The 19,042-nt window shown below is 29.6% G+C and overlaps 2 protein-coding genes across 2 annotated transcripts in view; both read right to left on the reverse strand.

Annotated features, from left to right (window-relative positions):
- The window catches only part of LOC107441147 (lipopolysaccharide-induced tumor necrosis factor-alpha factor homolog), a 324,710-nt gene that overhangs the window by 19,044 nt on the left and 286,624 nt on the right, over positions 1-19,042 (reverse strand). The window lies entirely within an intron of this gene.
- Positions 1,273-18,198, reverse strand: LOC139424771 (lipopolysaccharide-induced tumor necrosis factor-alpha factor homolog). The gene is made up of 5 exons (XM_016054303.3): positions 18,027-18,198; positions 8,707-8,735; positions 4,581-4,737; positions 3,944-4,103; positions 1,273-1,447 (listed from the first exon to the last, which is right to left on the reverse strand). Exons 2-4 carry the CDS (start codon positions 8,714-8,716, stop codon positions 4,001-4,003), a joined length of 270 nt encoding a protein of 89 aa, XP_015909789.2. The 5' UTR covers positions 8,717-8,735; positions 18,027-18,198; the 3' UTR covers positions 1,273-1,447; positions 3,944-4,000.

Consider the following 19,042-nt stretch of genomic DNA (forward strand, 5'->3'; position numbering starts at 1 on the left):
TAACTTCTATTTGTCCAAATGTATGAAGTTTTCTTCCGGTGCTTTGCAATAATTTTAATATGAGGGATGTATTTCTCAGCAGGTTTCAGGAATTAAAAAACAGTAGAGCAACTTCAGCATTTGTCGAAAATCCTTTCAATACTACGATAACCGAGTTGAAATTTTCTCCTTTTGAAATTGACATTGGTAGCTTTGAAATACGATTGCTGGATTTAAAAAAGAAGGAGATATGGCGCTCTAAATTCGAACGTCTTTGTGTTGAATTGGAAATATTGGAGAAGAAAAAATGTGATCTCAACACAAGTGGTCTGCTTTGAATGACCTGGAGAAGGAAGGCATGATCATTTTCAACGCTTGGAATAGTATTCCTGACTCTTACGATCAACTGAAAAAGCTCGTGTTTGCTGTTCTTTCCCTTTTCGGTTCTACACATACATGCGAACAATCTTTTTAAAGCATGAACATTATCAAGAGTAAACTGAGAAGTCGTCTTTATTGATGAGAACTTGGAATCATTCCAAGGAGATGCAAGCACTTTGTTCGCATTAATAAATATTTATTAAGCATGAAATTTGCAAAGCAGAAAAAAAGCAGATTTGGCTCCCAATTTTTAAAAAAAAATTGTTGTAATGTTCATATTTGGCTAATAAGTTTGCCGACCACTGCTCTAGACAATCAAAAATAAAGCGACAAAATAAGCCAATCGATTGTATGGCGGTCAAGGCTTTGCACAAGGAGGATCCGGAGATCGTTTCCCAGTTCGGGTGTTATTGTAATACATTCATTTTTTCGATCTGTTCTTGTTGTGTTGTGCCACGGTTAGAGAGCCCAAGTGAAGTGATTATTAGAAAAGGATTAAGGAAGGATTTTTAAGAAGATTAGGCACTTTAAAGTTTTTTNATCTCAGGGGGAGGGGGGGAGAATAGAATGACGAATTATTTTTTTAAAAAACTTTGATGAAATTTGTTTTCTTAAAGAAGTCATTTCATCACTTGATTTTTTTTCCCCTCTCATAGCACATACCAGGAATCGGCTTCATCAAAAATGACGAAAGTTTTTACAATATGTGAAGAGGAGCAGTATACTAATAAACCTGGTTCCACCGATTGAACTAAATTGCTTGATTTTGTGCCGAGTGCTATATCTAATGCTCTTAATTATGACAAACCTTTTTAAATATAAAATTTTTCCGTAAAACTACAAGTAAAAAAAATCTCAAAGAAATAAAACACAAGTTGCACACTTACTAAAAAAAAAAAAATACAAATCACATAAGCAAAAATATTTACTCGTACAAATTCACATTTATATAGTTTTCAAGAAATCACATATTATTTATATGTAGTTCCAAAAGAAGCTCAAAAATTCTATAACTCTTTATAAACACTATTTATCAGCATTTTCCTTAATATTTGAAAACAGGGGTAGGAATATGAGGACTATGAATCTGAAAAAAAAATAAGCAACCTTAAAACTTTTCGAATTATAATTTAGTGATTAAGACTTACATAAACTATAATTGGTGAATTTAAAAACGAATCTTTAAACTCTCAATTACAATTGCAGCTACTTTGTTACAAACGTAGTTAACTACAACTCCTCTTTTTTTTTAAATGCAGTGACAACAAACTTTCAAAAGGTAGTCAATATTTCATTACTTTAAGGAACCAAACTTTGTAGGAGAAATTAATTTACTCTTAGGTTCATAATTGTTTTGAATGAAAAGTTGGCTTGCATTAAACATGAAGAATTATTCAGAAATATTTATTCATGTTTACACGAGCCAATTCGTTATTCTGAAGCATTTTTTTAGAATTTGTTCATTTAATCCAACTTTTTATGCTGTTATCGACAGTGAATATTTAGTTTAAAAAATGTTAGGAAATAATCAATAAATTCCAATTTCGTGAGTCGTTTAATGTTCTCTTATTACTTCTATGAAATGAAGTGCATCGAAAATGTGTTTCCCTCTTTAAAAATAACATCAATATTTCACAAGTGTGCATTCGCATGTGAAAATGTGACCAAGGGTAATAAATTATATATTATTCATAATAGCTAACTCAAATATTAGTTATACGTGACACTACAGGACATTCTTGTGAAAAAAAATCTTAACTAGGAACTGTGCAATAACAAAAATCATTTTTTCTACCTCTTAAAGTTCTTAATTTAAAAACATAAAATCAATAAAAATTCAAAAACTTTGCATAATTATGATAAAATAACTAGTTTCTGATAAATATTGCAGAGAAAATTATAAAAATCATGAATTTTTTGTAATTTAAAACGACAATCGATACGCAAAGAAAAAATCTCTTTTTAAAAGATAAAAAATTGAGCACTTTTTACAAACACCATATAAAAAAAGCACCTTTAAGGGCGTTTAAAAAACGTAAAACAAAAATAATCGAATTCTTGGCCATAGATGGCGCCACTGAAAAACAAGAAACGCACACTCTGCTTTAAATTTGCTCGGTTTCATCAAGCAGGCTTGCCCGTGTGGCAAGTGGCATTTGAACCAACCAAATTGCGTCTATTGACAGAGCCGCGAAGATTTTGTACAAATCAAATTCATAGAGTTAGTTGTGTCTGTTTATTTTACTGTGTTAACGTAAAAAGTAGTTGCTAGGAATCGCTACAAACAACTGTTTTTCTGTATTGCACTACTCACTACTTTTCTTTTTTTTAAAAAAAGTAACACACTACACTACATAAAAAGGGAGCGACTGCAGTAGTTTCACTACTTGTAGGTCGTGCGCTTCTTCCGACCACTGTCCTGAAGCATAAAACTTTTATTTCTGACGATTCGACAACCCTACCCTTCATCTGAATTTTATTTTTGAAAATCATTAAATCAAAAATCACATGACTTTCGACGAAAAGTAAATTCTTGAATATTTGAAGGCACTGTTTTCTCAATCGTGAGTCATGCTAGTACATTCTGGGAATTCTACAACATTTTCCACCTGAATTCAAAACCGTTAACACTTAATGACGGTATTGGGCAGGGATCAATTCTGTTAGTCAATTAGATTTTCTGGGATTGATTCCAATAGATGATTGAGTGATCCAATGATGAATAGATATTTAAAAGTGTATTATTTATTATAATTTGTGTAATTGATATGTTGGATTAAACATGTTTTTGACGAAATTCGTATTTTCGAAAAAATGAAGATAATAATTTCATCAATTTGACAAAATGTTCGCTGGGAGCATTGGCTAGAAAGCATTTTCGTCAAAAACGAAGATATTTTCGAGAATTTTGATTATATATTTTTACAGTATATTAGTATCACTAACCAATATTAAAAATTTGGCGAAACTATTTCCTCATTCGTGCATCTCAATGCATTGCGGGAGTTTTTCAAAAAACTTTTATTTCAGTTTAAAACCATTTACTCAAAATGACAGAATGGTGCAGAGGTTAACATTTGTAGTAATTCTACAAGCTTTGGTTTGAGATCATGAATGAGTAATTACTCACTCAAACTCTTTTTATTTTATGTTGCACTTCTTAATCAATCTTGTAATCAATACGTTGTACTAAGCTTAATGCCGCTGGCGAAAGTATTACCTCCCAAACAAGTGACGATATTAACTTCCTCAATTTGACAAAATACTAGCTCGGAGTTTTACCCAGCATACTGTTTTGTCAAAATTTTTATACCTTTCGTGATTTTGAGCAACCATTTTTACAGCGTAGAAAAACAAATTCATTTTTTTCAAAGGAAAAAAATGCATTGAAAAATCACTTGATTACTATATGTAAGGTAAATACTGCTGTGTTTAAAATTAATAAATTTCTGATAATATTCTTATGTATTTCAAAAATTAGAGAAAATATTTTTACTTTTAAATCCTTAAGTTTGAGATTTAATATTAAACGTAATAACAATATATTTTTTTTCAAGTAGAAAAGGCGTTAAAAACTCTATACCTTTAAAATAGCGAAAAATAATCCACAATAAGAATACTTTGTTCACTTTGGTTGAATTCAAATTCTCTTGTAAGCACCAAGGTATGCTCCACATGACGGACACTGATGTTGGACATCTTTACAAGAATCACTAAAAAGAGGTACCCAGAAAAGAGCACAGCTGTAGGGAAACAAAGATTTTTAATTTATATGATTAGTACACTACATTTTTCATATTAACTACGGAAAACTAAATGATTGACCTTCTTTTGACAGAAACTCGACTTGAGTTTACCAAACATATGGGTCAAATAAGCCGATTTCATAAGATATTGCTCACCGTACAATGCAATGGTTATAGTTCAACATGATTCCTGGATTAAAAATTGTTAGATCATTTAAGAAATTCGTATGCTCGTCGTCATGTTGCTCCAATAGTCTTGCTAAGATTTTTCCTGTGAAAGAACATCTCACCGAGTAGAAGGACTGATTGAGGACGAATTAAGGAAGATTTAGGAAGAGTTAAAAAGTGAAATAGGGATATAGCGTATATAACAATTAACTTATAAACTAGTTCACATGAGAGCATTTAAAGTGAATACAGAAACATGTAAAAGAGGAATGCACTAAGATCAAAAAAATGGTAGGTTTTATTTACCATAACATGCAAACCAATAATGCTGCTATCCAAGCATAAGCACCATTAGAAGCGACAGTTGTAGTTACAATAGCTTTGTGGCAGTTTCCACACGTTATTTGCATAGGGTCGGGTCCAAAGGGAGCTACAGGCATGACCACAACAGTTGGTTGAGGTGCTAGGAAAAAGACACAAAAATTATAAGATAAAAGTATACTGTTATCAAATACTTAACCATTGAATCTTGGTATATTTTCTATAAATATACATAGAATGCAACTGTATTAAAAAATACGTCACGTGTTATTTCTAACAACATTCCGGATTTATTCGAGTTTTCATCAGATTACTATGAAAAAAGTGTCTCTTTGTGAAAAGTTACTTAAATTCAGAAATTAAGGATTTTTTAAGTAGCAACATCTTTACAAATGAGGTGAAGAGTTTGTCAGTGTAGTTAGATGGCTAAAAATCTTGTTCTGGCGAATTGGAGATTCCAGGTTCGCTCCCTCCAAGATGTTAGAAATGGTAAACCTTTGAAAAACAAAACAAATAAATTAAGGCTCAATTTATTACTTAAACGTCTTCTAGAAGTTTATAGAGCATTCTATAAAATCATTTATAGTTAACTGTTTAAAAGTTTATGTGTTTCAATAAATTTGTTCTGTTGTCAGGATTAAGTTCGATTCTTAATATTTATGAGTATAATTATAAATGTAATGTAATGTTGCATATTACTTACATTTTATTTTACATACTCATACATTAATAATTAAACCTTGAATATTAAGGTAATATTTTTAATAACCTTAATTTATCTAATAATCTAAATTCTGAGTTAAAATTTTATAAAAATATTTGCTCTTTGAAACCGGTTCTTGAGAATAGCCGAATAACGAATAGGCATTTTCTGGGTAAAGTAATTTGTAAAGGATCCTTTTTTATGATAAAATAATTTGTTAAGGATATTTTTTACGGTAAAAACATCCGAGAGATGCTCTATTTCTATGATAAAATAATTTGAGAAGGTTCTTTTTTACGGTAAAAACGTCAGTGAAGTGCTCTATTTCTATGATAAAATAATTTGTGAAGGGTCATTTTTAAATAAAATAATATGGTAGGATCTGCTTAATTTGCGGAGCGACTTTTATGATAAAAATGATTTATAAAGGATCTCTTTTTTTAAAAAAAATTAAAAGTTGAACAAAACTTGATGACAGGTTACGTGTTTGTCGTGCAACTAGGTCACACATCGAATATTTGTAACTGAAAAAACAAACTTTTGGTACAATCCCTGTGGCAGAATTTTTTCGAGCTATCTGCGACAAAACTCCCTAACACTAATATCTCTTAGCAAAATACTTTTAATAATACATAATATATGTTACTAATTTAAAATAACAAAAGCGTTGTGTTTACTAAAAAAAAACTGTACAATATTTTTTTAATTGAACATGCGATAATTTTTTATTCTGATATTATCGGTGATATTCTTGCATTTGGTCGGGGGGGGGGATGCACAATTATTACCTTTTTCGCATTTTGTAAATAATCATCACTATAAAAATAATTAAGAAAATCCGTAGTAGTAATTGCGAAAAAAAGATCGACTACGAAATCACGCGAATCGGACTTCTCAAATGCGTGTTTCGTTTGGAGATTAGATTGTTGTAATAAATATCGTATAAAAAATATCGGATTTAAAAACTATGGAGAAATCAATAGAAATAACTGTCAAAAATTCTTTAGAATTAAAAAGTAAGAACTCAAATGCACGATATGAATTTTCCATATTGTTTGAAATGTATCGGGATATTTAAAATCTATGCAGTTACACACAAACTTTTCATTTATAATGTATGTAATAATTTCAAAAGTATAAATATTTAAAATACATTTGTGCTAGCCCTGTACTTCTTGTATCCCTGAACTCTTTTTATGCTAGCATTGTACTGCGCTGGAAATCCATTATTTGCTCGACATACGAGGGCTGTAAATTAAATAGTGGCAACTTAACCTTGAAACTCACAGAAGGGTGGGCATGCGCAAATAGGATATGGGAACGGTGAAGTGGAGCTGTTGTCGATGTGTAGAGTGCAAAAAAACAGTCGATCTGCTTAGAAGGGTAGTTGTTGTGTGGCGTTAAAGTGAGGAGTTTCGTGTCCATCGCTGTAAAGCATGTTTTCAAAAGGTGATCAGCTGTCGTCGCTTAAAATCGAGGTTGTCCGTGGCAAAAATGCAACAGAATGCTATCGAGGATTAGTGGAAACCTGTGACGCAAATGCTTTACCGTATTGGTCAGTAGAACGATGGGTTCAAGCATCTCGTCTTTTTCGTCATTAAGCCTTTTGAAAACATGCTTTAGAGCGATGGAAACGAAACTCCTCACTTTAACGCCACACAACAACTACCCTTCTAAGCAGATCGACTGTATTTTGCTCTCTACACATCAACAACAGCGCCACCTCACCTCTCCCATATCCTATTTGCGCATGCCCATCCTTCTGTGAGTTTCAAGGTTAAGTTGCCACTATTTAATTTACAACCCTCGTATAATTCCTAACTATCTTGAATCTATATAAAAAAATCTATTACTAAGTTTTAATGAACATTCAAAAAACTTTAATTTCATTCCTCTCTGAAAGCTTTAAGCTGGTCTTATCTTCTTAACATCCTCCGATTTCATGATTCAAAACCTTCCAGATTTTTCGTGATGCAAACAAACAGAAATGTCCGTTAGATAAATTTCTAGTAAGTGTTATTCCTGGAAATTTCTTACGTTTGTCTGTAAATAAGGGTAGGATTTGCTAATTAAATTAGATTAAGTTTTAAATGTGATAACGGATACGAATGACATATCTTTGTATGAAAAATAACAGATATTTGATATAATTTTTGAAAGCGGTTCTTAATGCTAGAAGAATTTCTGAAACTGCACCCTCTGTTTGGTTGATTTCTTCTGAGTTCATTATGAAGATATTAATAAAAGGAGATAAAGTGTCAAGCTTTTGAATCATTTTTAGTAACAGTTTTTGGATTTTGCGGCGGCAGAATCGCTACTAACTGATTAATAAGTTCCGAAGTTTCATTTTTTTCTCAACATGAGCTGATGTTAAAAGTAATATTTATTAGAATATACAGGGAACCCTAAACTAGACGGACGATTTTCCAAAATTTATAACGACGGACGATTTTCCAAAACGGTTAAGATAAAAAATAAGTCTAGCAGAAAATTCATGTGTCAGAACATATATTTTATTTTCCAGGGTTTTTGATTTCAGGTCAAAACTTTTCAGACGGATGACACAACAGATAGCAAAACCTGTAATTCAAAAAGAAAAAAAAATAACTGAAAACAACTTCAAAGTCTTTCAAAATCTTTTATGAATGAATGTTAAAATTACAATATTTAAATACAGAAATAAGCAGCTCTCAATTGTCGCAATGAAAGGGTTGAGACTTACAGCTCCATCTTTCGAAAACTTTTTGAACTAAAATTAAAAACTCCGAGAATATAAATTTTGTCCCGTCACATGAATTTGCTGCAAAGATTGTTCCTTTTAGATTTAGCTTTGACTATAATAAATTTCTTTTTATTTAAGGATGGTTAGTAATAAAACTAGGATAATCTTTTAAATATAGAATTTTTTTTTTAATAAATACACTTTGAACGTGTCTTTTAATATTATATGTCAACTTAATTTACAATTTTACTTTATTAGCATGGTTAAAAAATCAACTTTAAAGATTGACACGTTTAGAATATTATATTAGGAAAAATACACAAACTATAATTATAAAAAAAGTTTAATTTCACAAATGCTCTTTTCATTAAAAAAATTAAAATATTTCCTACAATAACCAAAGTAATGGTGTATAATAGAATAGATTTATAACATTGAACGAGTAACTGGACGAAACAGTTGAAATATTATGGAACATAAAACATGTTCTTTTTCTATTTTTAGTGATAACGCAGAAAGAAATGTTAACAACTAGCAGCTTTGCTAAAAACTTGTGTAATACGAACCAAATCTCAGGAAATAATAAATATAATTGCCTATTATATATGCGAGAAGTATATAAATATAAAAATGTAATGCAAATATAAAATATTGTTTTAAAATATAACATAAAAAAGTTAACATACATTGCTCCATATTTCACTGCAGTAAAAAGCTGAAATAAAAAAATATGTATAAATATTTTACGGAAATACAATAAAGAAAAATATTAAGGGTTTGGAGTAGTATTGAGTTAGATCATGCATTTTCCAAAGGTGAAATTTTTATATTACGCTGTTTATTGCTATTCCAAATCCGAGCTTAACAAGTCTTTGGAATCTCCGCTAGGAAACAGTACTATACACAACAAAAACTTACTGCTTACGTGGAAATCGTGGTGTCCCCCAAAATATTAATACAGTACTGAACAATTCGAAAATGTGGCCTATCAAATCGGCCTCAGGCCTTTATATCTGTGTTTTGTAATATTACAATTTAAAGTTAATTATAAAAAATTTTTTAAATATAAAAAACTTTATTTTATATAGATAAAATCATTTCCTGTTTGTCTCTTGTCTCGTTATATTGTATACATAATCGATATGTTACCGGCAAAGTAAATCCGGCATTATATAGAATGACTAGGCATTGTATAGAATGCCTAAAATTAGCCGGCAAAGTATGAAATGATTTATATTTCACACATTTCCTAGGTATTCTATAGATTGCCAAATGAGAAACTGGCGAAGTATAAAATACATCTCCGAATCGTTTCAAATATCACTTGTCAAGGCTCGCGACTCTTAACGCGTGGCTCGTGACTTTTGAGTAATAACAAAAAATATTTTTTTACTGTGCTATATGGAAATGGCGGAATTTAATGAAATTGACATGGAAAAATTTAATGAAATGTAATTAAAAATGTCATTCAAGCCTGCCATGTTGCAACAAGTAGGTTAATTTCATATTTTTTATAGGAAAATTTTGTTTCCCTTAATAAGAAAGGCTTAAATTCTGTTTTGCATAACTTTTCAATTTTCTTTCAACGTTTTGCAATGGCACTCTCAGTATTTTTTCAGAATAACATTTTTATTTTTGTGAAATCCATGTTACTGTGAATGACCGAAATTAGTAGTTTTACATTTATTCGATATTTTAATACTTACTGACGATAGATTAGAAGAAACATCAGTGTAGTGTATACCGGGCAGTGGCACTTTACTTTACAAAAAACATCAGTGCATGGTATACCGGGCAAATGTATACCGGGCAATGGCATTTNTTGTAATATTACAATTTAAAGTTAATTATAAAAAAAATTTTAAATATAAAAAACTTTATTTTATATAGATAAAATCATTGCCTGTTTGTCTCTTGTCTCGTTATATTGTATACATAATCGGTATGTTACCGGCAAAGTATGAAATCCGGCATTGTATAGAATGACTAGGCATTGTATAGAATGCCGAAAATTAGCCGGCAAAGTATGAAATGATTTATATTTCACACATTTCCTAGGTATTCTATAGATTGCCAAATGAAAAACTGGCAAAGTATAAAATACATCTCCGAATCGTTTCAAATATCACTTGTCAAGGCTCGCGACTTTTAACGCGTGGCTCGTGACTTTTGAGTAATAACAAAAAATATTTTTTTACTATGCTATATGGAAATGGTGGAATTTAATGAAATTTACATGGAAAAATTTAATGAAATGTAATTAAAAATGTCATTCAAGCCTGCCATGTTGCAATAAGTAGGTTAATTTCATATTTTTTGTAGGAAAATTTTGTTTCCCTTATTAAGAAAGGCTTAAATTCTGTTTTGCATAACTTTTCAATTTTCTTTCAACGTTTTGCAATGGCACTCTCAGTATTTTTTCAGAATAACATTTTTATTTTTGTGAAACCCATGTTACTGTGAATGACCGAAATTAGTAGTTTTACATTTATTCGATATTTTAATACTTACTGACGATAGATTAGAAGAAACATCAGTGTAGTGTATACCGGGCAGTGGCACTTTACTTTACAAAAAACATCAGTGCATGGTATACCGGGCAAATGTATACCGGGCAATGGCATTTAACTGAAACTAGTATGACAGGACCTTTGGTAAATGTCCGAAATATATACTAGATCTAGTTAAGCGCCATTGCCCGGTATACCCTACACTGCTGTTTTCTTAAGGTCAAGTGCCATTGCCCGGTATACATTTGCCCGATACTCCAAACACTGATGTTTTAGGATAAAGCTTTGTTGTGGGTGTAGGATATATGAGTANTATCCACGAATAAATTAATATAAAATCGGATGTAATAAATATTTCGGACATTCACCAAAGCGACTATGTGATTGTCAACATTCGCCGGGAAAGTCAACAACCACCGATGTCGCTCATTCACAACAACATGCACATCATTTGCGTAATAACTTCATCAGGACGTTTATTTCATACTTTGCCTATATACCATCCGACATTGTATAGAATGCCTAGACGTTCTATACAATGCCTAGGCAAAGTATGTAATACTTCTCACATTTTATACTTTGCCAAAAAAAGTCAGGCATTCTATACAATGCCTAGTCATTCTATACAATGCATATCATTAAACATCGTTAACGAGCAAAATTACTTCTCTATTATTTCTTTTTATTTTGTTGCACATTCTATTTTCCCAAGTTTACTTTTTTTCAAGAACTTATGAATGTCAAAGTAATGAATTATTTCAATACGATTAATATATGAAAAAAATGGGCTTACAAAAATAATAATTTTACATTTTATTAACTCACTATGCGCCAAAGCTCCTATTATAGGAACATTGATTGTAACCACCATTTATTTCATATAATGCATCACTAAATATAAGCTTATTTGATTATATTTCTATGAAAAGGAAAAAAATTTCTTGAGTTTAAATTTTTTATAATAAAAATAGGCAAAACTTATAACTTTTTTTTCTATTCCATTTTTGAACACAATCCTAAAGTATATTTTTTTCTATAATTGTAGAAGATCTTTAGAAGTTAGTTATCTTCTATTCCAGTTAAAAGATGATTCAAATAATTATTTAAAGTAGTTGATAACAACCTTACTGTTCATAAGTTCCGATTTGGGAGCTTTAGCGGGAATTTTGAATCTTAAACTAATTAATATTTTAGGGGAAAATCTTTTATTAAGCTTTACACGTACATTATTAAATGCAATAATTGTAAAAAAATTAAAGAAAATATGTATTGTTCTTTGACACAGTGGAGCTTAATGGGTTTTAACAAAATGATTAACATTTTGAAATATAAATAACTTAATTCAAGAGAAATAAAAAATAACTTCCTATATTTGAATAGTTATGAAGATATAAATCTCAAAAAATTACTAATTTCTGATACACAGTCTGTATTACAGAGTTTTATTTATTATTATTTTCTTAAAGTACAATTGAATATTTTACAAATCCAGGAAATAGTTTATTTTAACAAAATGTGCACTGCGAATATATATATATATATATACACAACAAAATAAATAAATACAAAAAACACGAAGAAAATTAAGAAAAACAATAAGTTTAATTTATTGGGCATAAGCTGCAAGTAAACAGAACTCATTAGATAAGTTCAAAATGAGGATAAAACAAAGGAAAATTACAGACATATAAAAAAAAAAAAATAGAAAGATAGATAGAATAGAAAAGAAAAATAATAATGAAAAAAAAACTGGGAAAAAAGGGATAAAATTTTTTTTAAAAATCTGGAAAATAAAAGATATAATCTTTTCATCAGCCCACACGATTATATTCGCAAAAAAGAGTGCTTTCTGATATTGTNATACAAAAAAACACGAAGAAAATTAAGAAAAACAATAAGTTTAATTTATTGGGCATGAGCTGCAAGTAAACAGAACTCATTAGATAAGTTCGAAATGAAGATAAAACAAAGGAAAATTACAGACATATAAAAAAAGGGGGAAAAGAAAAATAATAATGAAAAAAAAATAACGAACAACTGGGAAAAAAAGGGACAAAATTTTTTTTAAAAAATCTGGAAAATAAAAGATATAATCTTTTCATCAGCCCACACGATTATATTCGCAAAAAAGAGTGCTTTCTGATATTGTATCAATGTAGCCGAAGCAAAATGTATTAATACAATAGTGTGAGGAGCACTCAAAAAATTACAACAAATAAAATAGAACGCAATAATTAAAAATAACTCGTAAAAACAGAAAATAAAATAAAAAGAAAAAAACAGAATAAAACAAAAACTATAAAGCAAGTAGCGAATTCAAATGTACTTACATGAACGAAAATTTTTTCAAGAATGATTTAAAACATATTTTCGTAACAAGATTGCCAGATTGCAAAATATTAAAACTAAAGCGCGAACTGAGCGTAACTAGAGGAGTTTTGTTTTAAAGTGCCGTTCTTACTGCATTGAAGTGCGTTTGACTTGTTAGTTACCAAGGATGGGCCCGAAATGGATATGTGCAAGGTAGTATTATACTGGATAATTTAAAGAAGTTGACCATAAATAATTTTAGAAAATAAATATTTATTTAAGAAAAATATAGAAAACAGAAAAGAGAAACATGAATTGCCTGTTTTGCACATAATTTTAACCATGGATTTGCCCGAAATGGATTTGCACATGAAAAAATTGTATAAATTTATAAAGAAATTTATAGTAAATAATTTTAGCCACGAATTGGCCTGAAATGGATTTGTACATGGAAAAATTATATAAATTAACAAAGGAATTTTTTTTTAGTAAATGAATTGTTTGGAAAATAATTTTGACCACGGATTTGCCCGATAAGGATTTGCACATGGAAAAATTATACAAATTAACAAAGAAATTATTTAGTAAATAATTTTGGCAACGGATTTACCCGAAATGGATTTGCACATGGGAAAATTACATAAATTAACAAATAAAATGTTTAGTAAATATATCCACAAAAATATGAAATTGTTAGGTAAATTGTGAGATAATTGTGATACAAATAATAAGGAGAAATAAAAGAGAAGGAATTATATTCGTTAATGATACTAAATGATTACCTTACATCAGGGGTCCCCAACCCTTCGCCCGCGGGCACCATGGTGCCGGTCGATCGGTCTTGGTGCTCCCGCTGCTTGTGCCCAATAATAAAATATTTCAGTTTTCCATTTTCCCGTTAAATGCTATGCAACTTTTATTCTATGCAAATACATACTGAATTACGCTGACTCAGTAAAGACAAAGTACTTGATAGATTTCTACATTTAATTGAAGAAATAAAAAATAATCTTGCAATCAAAAATCAAATATTTTTAGAACTAAGAGATCCTCTTTGGCTAGCAGATTTGTCTTTAATAACGGACATAATGGAAAAACTAAATAATTTAAACTTGGCGCTGCAGGGAAAGGACAAACATATGGCAAAAATGAAAGAGGCTATAAACTCGTTCAGAGCTAAGCTAGTTTTGTGGGTATCACATTTGAAAATGAAGTCTCTTGTGCATTTTCCAAACATAAAAAAAATGATAGGTGGCAGTGAAACTCGCTTATCAACATTTGTCATCAATCTCCAATTGCTTCAAGATCAATTTGAAAAGCGATTTCAACAATTTAATATTATCAAGCCATTGATAATCTTTTTTGTTAATCCTTTTACCAACCAAATAAACGCAACCGTAATAGCAACATACATTTCAGAATGTCTTCAAGTAAGAGAGAAGAAGTGGAGATAGAAATTGCGGATCTGCAGAATGACATTATCCTAAAAACTATTATATCAGATAAGAAATTCTGGAATATAGTTGAAGGAATAAATTCCATTCTTAAAAAGAGCAGCATAAAATAAAGTAGTTTTTTCGTTCCACATACTTCATTGTTTTTGACAATGAATATCATAAAATCAAAATATCCGACCTCGACTTACAGATGAACACCTTGACGATTGCTTGCGAGCAGGAATTTCATCATATTGGCTGGCTAGTGAAATACCATGCCTAAGACCACATTGACTGTATTTTATAAATAATTTTTATACTTCGTATGTTTCGAAAGCAATTTAATAATCATTTATTCTACACAAGAATATTAATACTTATTATATTCATATGTTAAACTAATTTTTTCAATTACATTTTTGTGCATTATATGTAGTGTGTATTATTACTTATGTCTATCATCTATAAATTTATCTTGAAAAAATAAATGGTGCACGCCATTCGACCGATATTCTGGTATTTGCTCGTAGGTACAAAAAGGTTGGGAACCCCTGCCTTACATCATTTATAAAGCCAGAAAACAAAAATCATAAAAATTAAGATATGTGTGTTAGCAGAACAGCACTTCATCTGGGGACACACTGCCTGCAAACACACAGGAGCCTTTCTGTTGTCAGTAGTGAAACCAAAAATTGACAGTGCCCCGAATGGAAAATCAAATAAGAAAAAGCAATTAGAAAAATTGAAATGTAAATGCAAAGAAAAATAAATGACAAACAATCACAAAGTAATTCTTCATAATAACTTAAAAGTACACAAAATAAGGCATAATGAAGAGACGCCCACAAATAAGAAAAATAAGATAAAGTTACAGTTAGAATAGCCACATTAAAATAAAATATAAATTGAAAAATAATTAAGAAAATTTTAGAAATAAATCAAGTGATGACCCTTTTTTTTGAAAATCTTGAAAAAATAAAACAGAAAAAAAAATTCAAGGAGTAAACACAGAAAAACATTCAATGAGTAAACACAGAAAAGCATTTAATGAGTATTATTTTTGATATCAAGCAAAGTGCGAGCTTATAAAAAAGAAGATCTCAATAAAGATAAATGCATTTTTTTGACACTGAATTAATAACCATTTTTAAAGCGAAAAAGGTAGATAAAAATTTCATATAAAGCACTTAAAATTGCAATAAATTTCGAAAAAAAAAACTGATTCGGTTTAGGTTGATAAATGAAAATGGCTTTTTCAGCGCGTCAAATTTTAATTTCGTAGTTGCTTTTCAGCTAGCTGTAGATCGGCCCATGATGTATTTTTACTTACAAGTTTAATAGCTAATTATTCTCGAATTAATAATCAAATTTCAATTTCTCTTAATCCATCGTACTCTCTATATATTTTTCTACACACTTTCATAATTTCCTATTTTCTTACAGTTTTTGCGGTGTTGAAAAAATACCAAGCGAAAAGCAAGAAGTCGTTACTGAGTGACTTAAAAAACAATTTTTAAGATGACTTCTCTTGATTAATATGATTACGTAAAATCAATGCTTTTTTATTTTTCATATTACTAGCATTTATTAACAGAAATAAAGTCGTCAATTGATTAAAATGTTTATATACATGCAGTATCATCTATTTATTTACTCAATCTAACACATCACCTAATTTTTTATGCACCAAAATTTATCACGGCGCACAGAGTAAAATAATATTGCATTTTTTTTATTAGATTCATGCATGCAACGTACAAATTAAGAGTTCATAAAGTAAGACATTTTGTATTTACTTTCAAAATGTTTCAGTTGTTATTATTTATATAGTTTTTTAGAAAATAAAAAATTGTGACTATTCTTAAGATTTGTTCGACTATAGAATGACTTTGGAGATTGGGTAAGACTTTATAGAATGACTTTATATAGCTTATTGAATATAATATTTACTGAGAAAGGAGCAAAATGGTGCAAGAAATGCGTGACTATTGAAACGCATGATTATTGATCACAGCATCGATTAACAATGAATTTTGTGAAATGTGTTAGTATTTGTTATACCTAGCTACCATGACTCACTAAGTCACTAATCTACTTTTTTTCATATTAACATTTTTAATAAAATCAGAATTAACTTTCTTTTTATTCTAAGTTTGTTACTATAAGTATTTTATGGCCGTTAATTAGGAATCCAATGTATATAAATATTTTTCTCATGTAAATAGATAGTTCATTTAAAAAATAATAATTTACAGCAATCCAGGGATTTATTTAAAGAATTAATAAGAAGCTAACTGAAAGAAAATTTTGATATTTTGTATTATAAGTATCCTCTATGATAACATTATACTGCAAAATTATCAATTAACAATAGCCTCTAATCATTGTAAATCTCATGAGAAATTAAAAACGTTTACGAAAATCGGCCGAATCTCTAGATGAAAAGTATTTATACACGATTAATATATGATAATGCGATAAGTGAAATTATTAGACTCTAGAATTTTTTGTGCGGCTAAGATTCCTAATCATTCAGTTAAAAATTACTAAGTAAAGAAATTTAATTTGCTTTAATTTTCCAATAAATCCATGTTTATTAATTAAGTTTGCAAACATATTTCATTACAGTCGAATAAGTGTTCATTTTCATAAAATTTGCGCCAAACAGCTCCAATCAAATTAATTTTATTTTATAATTTTATTACCGACGTTTAACAGTTGACCTTCTCTTGAGTTTTCAACTACACTGGTTATCATAAATTAAGGAAAATTCACAAAAATNGCTCCAATCAAATTAATTTTATTTTATAATTTTATTACCGACGTTTAACAGTTGACCTTCTCTTGAGTTTTCAACTATAAAAATTCAACTTCGCATCCTTATAATTTTCAACCCAGAATACATGGGAACTCTTGGATAAAATATTGGAATGAGCTAACCTTCGTGGAAGACTTATTGATGGAACAATTAAACCTCATATGTGTTATATGGAGAGGAAAACCACAAAATGCTCGCACGGTTAGCCATACGACAAGGGGAATCTAACCCATGATTCGTCAATTTTCTACCATTAAGAATATTTTACGTCAGCACAGTAGCTGGTGCGAGCCGAAGGCAGAATTCGTATCAACCAGCCACAGCTGGGATTCGAACCCATGTAACCTTATTGAAAGAAGAACGCTCTTTTCCTTGAGCCACCACGGTTCTTTTCGTTGTTCATGAAAGTAAAAGAGGATTTAAAGAAAAACAATTTTGACTATAACAAGAGCCGTAATTTTTAAATGTCTAAACAATATTTCTCTATAGATCTAATTTTAGATTGAGCAAAGCTATGTTGTAAAACATGCTGTTTTCACAGCTCCGTAGAATATTTAAAATTGATTTAGTCTATATATTGGTGCACTGATTTCAAAATTTTTTTAAAAAAATTTTTTAGTCTCTATTTTGAAAAATTTATTTCAAGTTTAAGCAACACTTTGAGTAGATACACTAAAATTCTAAAATTAGAATAATTAACAAAGAGAATTTCAGCTTTTAAAATAAGCACATCGAATATAATTGAAATAATTCCAAAGTATCAGACAATTTAGCTGTGATGAATATCCGAAAAAATAACAGATGAAAGTATATTTGAAACCAACGTAATACTCCGAATGAAGATCAGTTACAAAATTTCCTGCATCAAACGAAATAATAAAAATTGTAAATCTGAGTAACATTTTATAAAATGAAAGTATAATATTTCTTACCAATTTTCGTAGGAGGATAGCTAAATGAATTGAAAATGGAAGCTTATTGATATGTTTAAAACTAAACGAATTTTAGTAAACAAGACACAAACGTTGTGTACAGTATTTCTGATTTTACAACGGAAACTTGAAAGGAAGAGAATCTACTGATGAATCTGTAGATATTAAGAGTATCTCTTTGGAAATATTAAAGGCATTGTTCGCTTCGGCCGGAAATTTACCGTTGAGCTTCCTCTGTTAGAGATTCCTTTCCAACAAAAATATAGATTTGAATCTAACATAAAAAATAAATGCATTTCTGGGAGCAGGTACACTGTAGTTTTTGATAGTCAACTGTTCTATATAGCATCAAGTTCTCCCTAAGCGTTTTTAGAAGGACTGCTTGCCCTGCCTGCTTTTTGATCCCTCTTAGCCCTTTTTGTAAAAGTAAGCTGCCATACCTTTAAAACACTGCCGTTTAATTCATATTTCGTTTTTATGAAAAATTAATTAACTGTAAAAATAATAATTACACTCAAAAATGAACTGCGTCTATAGGTTTAATTCTGGTTACTATTAAAAATATTCACTTTTTTTCGGGTTATTCTCAACTAGTTAAATTCTTATAAGTTTCTCTTTTTTTCTCAAGGTGGTATATTAATAAATTTGCAAGTAATTTTAAAATTACTTCTTGAATAAAAACTTTTTATTTAAAAAAAAAGCATTTTAAATGTTTATCCTCCAATAATTTTCAACATAAATTATAAAAAAATTCTTTTCATTTTTTTTTTAAAAATGCAGTCAGCGGGATTGTCTCTTAGCATGCCTTTTATTATTGATTAACTAAAAATTTTTCTCTTATTTAGATCATGAGTGGTAACTATTTTTGGAAATATACACATAAAATAGGTAGCTTAAAAATTTTTGAGGATCAACCTTAATTATTGCATGATATTACAGATTTTAATAAATTTTGACGGTGTTGAGTGAGTTCCCTTTCAAAACTCAAATTTCTGTGAGGAAGTAAGTCTTTTTAT

The sequence above is a fragment of the Parasteatoda tepidariorum genome, chromosome 4, assembly GCF_043381705.1.
Source record: "Parasteatoda tepidariorum isolate YZ-2023 chromosome 4, CAS_Ptep_4.0, whole genome shotgun sequence".
Taxonomy (NCBI): domain Eukaryota; kingdom Metazoa; phylum Arthropoda; class Arachnida; order Araneae; family Theridiidae; genus Parasteatoda; species Parasteatoda tepidariorum.